At 33.3% G+C, this 11561-nt stretch overlaps 1 protein-coding gene across 2 annotated transcripts; it reads left to right on the top strand.

The window, feature by feature from the left end:
- The first annotated feature begins 281 nt into the window (after positions 1-281).
- Positions 282-10548, top strand: LOC128245586 (cilia- and flagella-associated protein 107-like). Of its 2 annotated transcripts, XM_052963792.1 has the most exons (5): positions 282-462; positions 1237-1525; positions 1802-1831; positions 6651-6792; positions 7646-10548. In XM_052963792.1, exons 1-5 carry the CDS (start codon positions 358-360, stop codon positions 7791-7793), a joined length of 714 nt encoding a protein of 237 aa, XP_052819752.1. In that variant the 5' UTR covers positions 282-357; the 3' UTR covers positions 7794-10548. The 2 variants fall into 2 exon arrangements, with proteins under 2 accessions (XP_052819752.1, XP_052819753.1); XM_052963793.1 differs by lacking the exon at positions 1802-1831 and having other exon boundaries at positions 284-462.
- Positions 10549-11561: the final 1013 nt, after the last annotated feature.

Here is an 11561-nt window from a genome sequence, read left to right as displayed (position 1 = left end):
TTAAACAAAAAAAAAATAAATTCGTTTGCCGTAAATCGACACGTACATCCTTAGCAACGTTGTTATCAACGACGCTTTGCTATTTTTTCCTGAAAAGTAGTGCTTGTTATTGGCATTATTTTTATAATATCTAATTATTTGTAAGCGTGAATTTGAAGTTTTCAATATTAAATTACTTAAATGCTTTGTAAATATGATATTATATCGACATGACAATTGTTCTTAAACTTTTTATTCACCTAACAGCGTATGTATACATCATAACATCTGTCAATTTTTCCCGCAATACCTGTTATAATTGATCGTGTTGATAGGGTCAAAAGTAGGTTTTTTATTACAGTAAATTAATAACTTAAAATGGCTCAAGGAGATCCTATGAAATGGCACATGCCAGGGTGGAGAATAGAGCAAAAATATTCGCCAGGTGTTTTGATAGGAAACTGGGATGAAGAAAAGTATACGGTGAGTGATTTACAACTCTATTTTCATGTACACTTATAAATTGCATAAAACATTGTCATTGTTATGATTTAAATAAATACTGGTTGTACAATATACACCAGTGGGAAAACATCATATTGAATTTCACCACCACAAGTCAGGAATGATTAGCCTGAATAATCAATGAAATATTAGTTTTAATTTTAGTTAAATTAGTATAATGATTTTTCCATAAGATTTGCCTAATCAAAACCAAAAACATAAATTTAACAGGCTGGGTAAAATCCTGTTGCTCGTTAAGCTTAGTTGTACAGCACATAGTCCAATTGTCCAAATAATTGTACATGGTCAAATTATTTAGACTGTAAGTCTTATGGTGAATAAAAAATACTTTTTGTGTGTAAGGAGAATACTGGAGCTTTCTATGATGCAACCAACACTTTCTCTTAGAAGAAAAAAATAACAAAAAAATATTTGTATATGTTATACTGGAAAGAAAATATATGTCAATATGCACCTCCAAACATCTAGCTGAAAATAAACCTTCAGGGTGCATGTCCTTGAATCCACACAGAAATTGGCCTATACAATTTATACATCATGGGGGTTCATAATCAGAGGCCAAATTTGGCCTCAGAACAGCAGATTGAGCCCTGGATTGTATAATTAAGTCTGTATATAATTATGCCCTTTTTGATTTGCATTTATATAATTATTTACAGAGCATTACAGAAATAACAGTATGAATGCATGTTATACATTCAGATCTTTCAATTTTTTATTTTTCTATTTTAGTTTCAAAGAGGCAATGTCAAACATAACAGCACGCACCGAGTGGACTTCAGAAATGTTGGCAGTCATCGCCCGGATGTTTTAGTGCGTAGGAAGGCTTTACTTAGAAATGATGGACTTGGCCCAGAAAATCTTTTCTGGCATCATGGAAAGAAATATACAAACAACATGTTATCGTGGTACGATGAGCATTATAATGGCAGATGGCGCGAGAATCAGCTACCTCCTAGTCGACAATGGAATAGCCATCAGCTTGCGTGGGGACCAGAAAAGTCAGACTATCCATTACAAGGTAAAACTATGAATAGTGCACATACATTATTATTGAACCATTTATCCATATGAAGAATATTATGATAAGCCATGATGGCCAAAATTCAGATAATATCATTTGTGCTGGAATGTCATACTATTATATAATGTAACATATATTAGCTCTAAAGAGCCTTTAAATAACATATATAGCTTCAACACTGACTACTGTTAACATAAAATGAAGTAGCTCATGTAAAAAAAAAATCACCAACTGTTATCTGATGATTTATTCATCACAAATGATATATTTTAGACTCATTGCTAAATGGTCTTCTTGTGTTTGGTAAGTTGAAAGGATGTTTTTTAAATGTTTTATATTTTGTTGATTGTTTAATAAAATAAATTGGTGCTGTTGTTTGGCATTACTTCTGAAAGTGTTATAATGTTGTAAAAAGGCTTTATTCTTATTATAAAAATATCAATAGCCATTCATTGTATTTTTCAACAGGATTTGCAAATTTTGGCTAACAGTTATTTGTTCATGAACAAACGTGTTCAACCACTTTTCTCCCTGAACTGTCTTTGATTCACTTTGTCATACTTGTATTGAAATTAAAAGATTATTCAGTTATTAACACACCTTTAAGGATTCTTTGCTTTAATAGATTATTAAAAGGCATTTTAGTAACACATTTCACTTTGCCATTATTTTATTAATGTTTTGGCCAATTTTGTGTTTGGTACTATAATTGCGTTGGCCATTTAATGAAGGGTACTTTTGTTGCCTTGGCCCATGAAGGGTACTTTTGTTGCCTTGGCCATTTCATGATGGAAACTTTGTTGCGTTGGCCATTTCATGAAGGGTACTTTTGTTGCCTTGGTTATTCATGAAGGGTTCTTTTGTTGCCTTGGCCATCTCATGAAGGGTACTTTTGTTGCCTTGGCCATTTCATGAAGGGTACTTTTGTGACCTTGGCCATTTCATGAAGAGTACTTTTATTACCTTGGCCATTTCATGAAGGGTACTTTTGTTGCCTTGGCCATTTCATGAAGGGTACTTTTGTTGCCTTGGCCATTTCATGAAGGGTACTTTTGTTGCCTTGGTCATTTCATGAAGGGTACTTCTGTTGCCTTGGCCATTTCATGAAGGGTACTTTTGTTGCCTTGGCCATTTCATGAAGGGTACTATTGTTAGCTTGGCGATTTCAAATGGGAAATAAAGCCTTTAATTTTATTTCAGATATTGACTAACACTGTGGCCATCTTATCAAGTGTATCATCACTTCTACGAAATTAATATCTTAAAGCTGTTAAAATATCTATTTCGAAACTAAGAGCTTATTTATCAGTCTGACAGTTTAGGCAAAGATTATTTGATTTTGTAAGTAAAACTTTCAATTTAATTTGTGACACTGACTTAATGAATAACACTAATTGATGATCTCGCAAATTCTTTTTACGCTCTATGATAAGATGGCCCATTCTGTATAGTTTGCTTTTTTTTTTTATACCTGTGCAGAATGTGAAATGTAATGTGTAGTTTGATTTTCTTGATTTATTTCTAATGGCTTGAAATGTTTGTAGTTATTATTAATAGGTTGACATAATTTATTTCTATCATGATATTCTCAGATGACTTTTACCTACCATTGTTGCTCATAATGTTTTTGTTCACTGCACTTAGATTCAAGAGATGGTGACAGAAGAGGTAAAAAACTGCATGATCCCTTCCATGTTATAATTTACATTCCTGTATAACAGAAAGTGTTTTGTTTATCCCTTTTTAACTTCCATTACCCCAGATTTTTGAAGTCTGTTAAGAATTTGAATGGTCACTTTGACCTTAGACAACGTATATATATATATATATTATATTAATACTGAGAATTTTTTTAGACTGATGTAACAAGATCTAAAGAATGTAAAATTATTATATCATAATTTTTCTTCTAAGTTTATTCATAAAATATTTTGTTAGAACTTCACTGATATAATGCACCAGTCAATTGTAACCATGGCCCCCCCAGGTCTGGTGAATATTGGCGACTTTGACTTTCGGTTAAGCCAACCCCGGGTAAAATCGCCGCCCTGTGGGGTAGAACTGATGGTAAAATCCCCACCAAATTCCCCCGCACCCCAAGGACCCTAGGTTAGGCGCATTCACGGCTATATTTTGCGCAAAGACAAAGCCACCGTATTCACCCGGCACTGCGGGGTCACCTGAAAGGTAAGAACATGGCCCATTTCCCCGGTATACCCCCGGACCTGGGGAGGGAGCCGTGGTAACAATTGACTGGTGCATAATTATTACGTTAATGAGATAATGTGCTGCCTTTAGAATCTATGGGTCAAAGTTATCATTTTGGCATGTTATGTAATTGCATGTATAAAGTATATTCCATATAAAATGTGTCATGTTAACAAATAAATGTAATGCAATTAAACCCAATTTGTTTATACATAATGTAATGCAATGAATTGGAAAAAAGTGTGTATTATGTTTTTAAAATCATTTAACCAAAATTAACTAAAGCGTAATTTGATCCAAATTTCATTTAATTGTTTGTGAGTCACATGTGGCCAATTAGACAATGTTTATAATTGTTTACTTTTGAGTTGATGATTGAATATTATTATTTTGTTTATTCAATGACCCAAAATTGCCCAAGTAATATCAAAATGAAATATTTAGGGTTTTATAAGTGTTCACTATGGGGCCGAATCTGGCGACAATATATTGGTCATTTTAACTTTGTTGTTTAGTTTTTCAATTTTGCAGGTTTGTTAAAAGTCGTATGGTTTAATACCACAAATTTTTAGTCATTAAGATAATGCAATGGAAAGTTGGTTAAGCCTTTTATTATTTTAAAATATTAATTATGATTAAAGCTGTGCAATATTTCAATTACTGCTTTTGAAGTTGTTACTTCTAAAATCACAACATTTGAAGATTTTCTAAAATGAGCAATAAATTTATGTTATCTTTCAAATGACTTGACACTGTTAAACAGTTTTGAGCCTCCTTTAAGAGCATTTAATACCTAGTTGGCCACATTCTATTGCATTTATGTTTTAGTTGAAGAGTCTATACTTCAAGGATTAAACAGAATTTCAGCTATTCAATTTAAAATCTTACAAGATTAATGATCTGAATGCGATCAATAGGGTGATATAGTTGATCACAGTTGGCGATATTGGTAGTATTTGCTGTTGACTTTCTTCAAATTCTAAACAAATAAAGAACTGTTAGAAAGTTTGTTCAGTATGAAGAACGTTTGAAGTATCATTTTTTGCAGCTTTGCTTGTGCCTATTGCATCAACCAATATAAAACTGTTTTATTGCATGACACTGTTTATTCCGTTAAAGCTGCACTCTCACAGATTTACCGTTTTTATGCCCCCGAAGGTGGGCATATTAAAATCGCACCTTCCGTCCGTCCATCCGTCCGGCTCTGTAACTTTCCCTTGTATGGACAGATTTTAAAATAACTTGCCACATGTGTTCCACATACCAAGACGACGTGTCGCCTGCAAGACTCGTGTCCCTACCTCAAAGGTCAAGGTCACACTTAGTGTTTATTCACAATGGAGTGCTGCATATAAGGACATAAGAGTATAGGTTGTCGTGTCCGGGCTGTAACTTTCTCTTGTATGGACAGATTTTAAAATAACTTGCCACATGTGTACCACATACCAAGACGACGTGTCGCGTGCAAGACCCGTGTCCCTACCTCAAAGGTCAAGGTCACACTTAGTGTTTATTCACAATGGAGTGCTGCATATAAGGGCATAGAGTATGATTGTCGTGTCCGGGCTGTAACTTTCCCTTGTATGGACAGATTTTAAAATTACTTGCCACATGTGTTCCACATACCAAGACGACGTGTCGCGTGCAAGACCCGTGTCCCTACCTCAAAGGTCAAGGTCACATTTAGTGTTTATTCACAATGGAGTGCTGCATATAAGGACATAGAGTATAGGTTGTCGTGTCCGGGCTGTAACTTTCTCTTGTATGGACAGATTTTAAAATAACTTGCCACATGTGTTCCACATACCAAGACAAAGTGTCGCATGCAAGTCCTGTGTCCCTGCCTCAAAGGTCAAGGTCACACTTAGTGTTTATTCACAATGGAGTGCTGCATATAAGGACATAGAGTATAGGTTGTCATGTCCGGACTGTAACTTTCCCTTGTATGGACTGATTTGAAAATAACTTGCCACATGTGTTCGGCATACCAAGACGACGTATCGCGTGCAAGACCCGTGTCCCTACCTCTTAGGTCAAGGTCACACTTAGTGTTTTTTCACAATGGAATGCTGCAGATAAGGACATAGAGTATAGGTTGTCATGTCAGGGCTGTTACTTTCCCTTGTATGGACAGTTTTTAAAATCACTTGCTACAAGTCTTCCACATACGAAGATGACGTGTCGTGTGCAAGACCCATGTCCCTACCTCTAAGGTGAAAGAAGGGAATTCTGAATATAAGGACATAACAGTGTAGGTTGTCAAGTATGGGTGGTATTTTTTTTTTTATGTTCAGAGGCAATTTAAAATAACTTGCCATATGTATTTGACAAGGCAAGATCCACTTTTCATGTACTGACCTTGTTCGTAGGTCAATGTCACATTCGGGGGCATTCGTCACATACTGTGACAGCTCTTGTTATTATTTGTCTTGGAATAAGTTTTTTTTCATAAATATCTGCAAACCAGTGATAAAAGACAACTGACAAAAGATCAGATCGTAGATTTTCATATTTTTTTCGCTTCAAAATTAATGTTTTATGGCTTAAACCATTACTAACAGTTTAAGAAAAATGCACAAAACATCCATTTTTGAACTTAAATATGAAAATCTGCATCTTACATGAATTTTCGCATAAACTGGCTTAAAGACAAAAAATAAAAAAAAGTTATAAAAACGTTCAATCTGTGAGAGTGCGGCTTTAAGAAATGATATTTACTCATTTTGTTATTTCTGTTTTTCAATCTTAATGTCATATATTCTATGCACTTCTTTTGATTTGTTTGCATGTCCTTGGTGTGCAAACAATATAAGAGTTAAAAACACATTCATTATATTCACTTAAAAATTAGTTCACATGCTGCCCAAGCCATTATGCACAAGTGTAGTAATCAAAATATTACTGCTCTTTTCAGCTGCCCCGACCAACTTTGGCCTTCTCCAGAGTCTACAGGAGAAATGGAAGTCTGAGATCGCAGATGAGACCAGAGGGGATTTCAACTCAACCTACTCATCTTCCTTTGTACCTCACAGCAAGGAGGACATGACAAAAACGAGGTATAATTCAATAGTACATATAAGGCTCATAACTTGGACTTGTACTATATTGTGGGAGTTTTGAGTGTTTTCTTTTTTTAACATCCATATCAGAATCAGACCCCTACCCATCTCAATTTTCAATATAGGAGAAAAAGTGTGAAATATGACCAAAAAGCACCATTTTACCTAAGTTACGTCCACTCAAACGTCAATTTTTTGAAACGCCACTGCAAGTTTTTTACATATATTTTTTTGTTCCTGTGACAAAGAAAAGAGACATCAATTAGAACTAGGTATTTTTGAGGTGAAGATCAAGGTCACATTTAGTAGTCAATTGACTATAGAAACCACTGGAACAAGCATAGAAGCCTAAAATTTAACCAAGATCCTGTTTAAAGGCAGGGTTTCCCCTGGGTCCTTAAAAGTTGTCGCCACTTTTTTTGCAGGGGTTAAGGGGGTCGCGAAAGGCCCTCTTACGGGTCCAGGGCAGCGCCCTTGTGGGGGTTCAGAGGGGGCGAAGGCCCCTGAAGCACATGGGTTTTAAGCATTTTAAGAGCCTTAAATTGCATTCAATTAGCACCTTGTCTTGTAGAACATAATATAATATTGTTGTACATGAAGCACAAGTATATAAATAAAAAGAAAGGAAATATTGCAAAAAAAATATTGTTGTCTCCATAAATTTGCAAAATTTGAAAACTTGTCGCCACTTTTGCAATTATGTCGCAAATGGCGACAATGGCGATCGCCAGCAGAACCCTGACATGACAACACAATTTAAACAACTACCCAAACAGAAAGCCTGGTCTTGATTTTGGGTTTGCAGGCTTGTGCTTATTTCGATCACTAAATATTTCAAACTATTTTGCAGGTATGCAGTAACACGAGCTCAGTCAACTAACCTTCACCCTATCAACAAGATCAACAAGGATCTGCATTTCCGTGGAACATGCGTCCTCAAGTCCCCAGAAAAACTCCCTGAACTGCCAATGCGGTCAATGACCACTGTGGGACTGTAAATTAGAAATATATAGAAAGAATTATTAAAATATCAGCAAGAAACATTTTGCAACAATGCTAACATTGCATTCATAACAGCAAGAAAGGGAAAGACACTTTTGAGAACATTTTTTTTTTTTAATTCCTGTGATGAAATAGAAGTTTTATTTTTTAAATTGCAATAAAAATCTTTCTCAAGGAAATAAATTATTTATTTCTTTAACATATTGATAGAAGTATGTAGAACTTCATTGTTGACTTTTTAAAAAAATGTACAAGAAGGGTGAGTTAAATACTACCTTTAAATTGTATTCTATAAAAAATTGCCACAGTCATGTAAGTCTTTAAATGTTAAAAGTATTAAATATCAGTACAGTATTTTACATAAAGTATACTTTGTTACAGCGTTAATTGTAGGACAAATATTTTTTAGATTAGCTACCCTTGTTAAATGTCTACATATCAGTATTGTGTGTTTTAGACTGTTTTAGACTGTTTTCTTCATTTTTGCTCATATCAAAGTTATGTAGTTGGAAATTCTATCATTATTAATGGATGTATTTGCTCATTTTGTTTTTTTGTGTTACCCCATTTTTGTCTGTACAATTAGCCCATTTCATAAGGTTTGAAATAAAATAAATGTATTAAGATAAAAGAAAAAGGTTTTGCACACATTATTAACACATATAAAAGTATACTCTAACTGTTATGCTATCAAATGAAGTATGTTTGTGGTTTTAATTATTAAAACAAAATTAAAATATCATTCTGAATATCTGACAGTACTCTTTTAAGCAATAATTTTGTTTTCGTTTGCTTCTGAGCTAATTGTTCTAAAATGGTTTTATTTGAAATGTGTTGCATGTTGTTGTCAATTAATAATGACTGAAAATCATGAATACAGCACGTTGCTCTTTATTCAATATCCTTACATAATTGTATCATATTTTTTCAGAAGTGATTGTTTATTCATAGTCAACTTGAGAATTAAAATAAATAAATTTGTTTTACTGATATATTTCAAAGATCACTTAGATAGAATTACATAAAGAGCATTTATTAAGTTTCGTTGTCAAATAAAATCTAACGTTTTGTCAAATAAATCTTTTGTTTACAGGAAATAACCTTTGTTTTATTATGCATAACCTTGAGCAAAGACACCATAAACTGTCTGAATAGGTATAATAACGGTCATGGTAAATCAGCCTATTTCAATAGTTTTCTTGAATTCTCATTTTTTTTATATATTCAGAGGACCATTCCTGTGTTTTTCTACTTCTGACAAGCTCTATTGACTATGAAGTTTACGTAACTTGAGGTTACTATTTTACTGTAATGATAAAGGTATTCAAGTTGGAACTCCAATTTACATGTTGTTAAAGTGTCTTGCTCACATGTTGATTTTACTTGTAATAAGATGTACATTAACTGTGATATATTTATGCAAATATTTTACAAGACTATATATATATATATGCAAGACTTATTCCTAATTTGCTGTGATTGTAATTTTTAGACTTTTAAAATTGACTGATACAGACAGTGAGACTATAGATTACTGATACAGACTGTACTTTTACTGATACAGAGAACATTATATTTTCTGATATATGTTTACCAAAGATTTACAATTGTTAACATATTGAATTTGTAATGAAAAACACAAGTTTATAAAAGTGACATGAAAGTTACTTGTTCTGTGATAAATGATTTTATCTTACATTTTTTTAAATATTTATCTTCATACTAAGAAATACATGATAAACAGATAGAAAGTGTATCAAGGTATAATGTAAATGTTGTTTTATATTTAGTATATCAAATCAGTATTGCCTTAAATGTTTCCCTGATATCAAATATCAAGTTATCAGTATTGCTGTTGTTATGGAAATGTTTGAACATTTCAGAACCTAAGTATTAATTGTTATGCTCTTATTTAAAGCTGCACTCTCACAGATATACCATTTTTACAACTTTTTTATTTTTTGTCTTGGAAAGAGAAAAATTTTGCGCAAATATCTGCAAACCAATGATATAAGGTTGCTGACAAAAAATCAGATCGTACGTTTTCATATTTCCGTTCGAAAATAAATATTTTCTGGCTTAAACCGTTACTAACGGTTTAAGAAAAATGCATAAAACATCAATTTTTGAACTTAAATATAAAAATCCGCGATCTTATTTTTTGTCAGCAGTCTTATTTAACTGGTTTCCATAGATTTTCGCAAAAATTGGCTCGTTCCAAGACAAAAAATAAAAAAAAGTTGTCAAAACGTTCAATCGGTGAGAGTGCAGCTTTAACAGATACATAATTGTTGTAAACATTTATGCAGTTATTGATTACAGAACATTAGATATGCATATTCAATTTAGCTATCAAAAACTGTGCTGTACAAGTATTTTAACTTTTTGTCAATAGATAATGCTATTATTTTAAATGTTTAAGGATTGACTTTCAGAATAATTTTGACATATATGAAATATGCATGCATGTAAAAAAAAGGTTTCAGTATTATAACAGGGGTAATTGTATTTTGAGAGTATTAAGGGTACAATCATTCGTTTTGACATTTCCTAACATTTGTATGCAGATTTTGATACAATTAAAGACACAATTAATATTCATTTTTCGTATTTTCTTTAACTCATTTATATAAATCTTTGAATCACTCTATACTTTGACATGTACTTTGTAAATGATATCTTGTGCGTTGATGTGTTGAGAGATTCTGTTTTGTTTCAATGCCTCATTTTGAATAAAAAAATACCATCTCACTTTTTTCTTTTAAATGAAACTGAAGTTACTATTACGAATATCCATTTGTTGGATAATCAAATACATATGTTATATATTTATGATGTATGGCCAAGTGATTACACATTCAACGTTTACTTTTGGATAATGATCAAGACATTCTTTTTTAGCCACGCCGAGAAAGGGTCATGATACATTGACGAAGAATATTGAAACATGGATAATAAGCAGCTCTCTCGATCAAATTTTAAAAGAAATGTAAATACCGACATTCAAAATTCATTTGAAAGTTTTCATTTCTCGAAAACTCGTTCTTATTTATCCCACGCCATGGAGTGTGGAAGGGATTATAAGAATGCTCTTTGTCTGTCTGTCCGTCCGTCCGTCCGTCTGTCTGTCCCTGACCGTGACATTTCGTGTCCGGGCCATAACCTACTTATGCATTGATGGATTACAGACATAACTTCTTACAAATGTTGTCCTCACTGAGACGATGCGCAGTGACATTGACCCTGTCCATACCTCAAAGATCAAGGTTACACGGCACATTTAAAGGTCCAAGAACACATGCTCGTGTCCGCGCTATAACTTACTTCTGCATTGATGGATTTACCATATTACTTGGTACAAATGTTTGCCTCATTGAGAAGATGTGTAGTTACTTTGACCCGGATTCTTACTTGAAAGGTTAATGTCACATGAGACATTTAAAGGTCAGAACCTATGCTTTAGTCCGGGCTATAACTTACTTATGCATTGATGGATTACCATACGATGTGCACTGACCATGACCCGGGTCCATACCTCAAAGGTCAAGGTCACTCGAGACATTTAAAGGTCAGATTACACAATAAAAAGTGTTTGTTAATTGAAAGTGTTAAACAAGTTGCACGGATTGATACTTTGCGCACACTGCAGAACACTCATTATGTGCAACAAGTTAAATATTTAAAAATTAAAAAACAATGGACACAAATGTGATAATATATTCATAACATGCGCAAAATCAGTAAAACAATGTTATGACGTCACC

Source organism: Mya arenaria, chromosome 9, assembly GCF_026914265.1.
Source record: "Mya arenaria isolate MELC-2E11 chromosome 9, ASM2691426v1".
Lineage (NCBI taxonomy): Eukaryota > Metazoa > Mollusca > Bivalvia > Myida > Myidae > Mya > Mya arenaria.
This window is presented reverse-complemented; position numbering and strand designations above follow the sequence as displayed.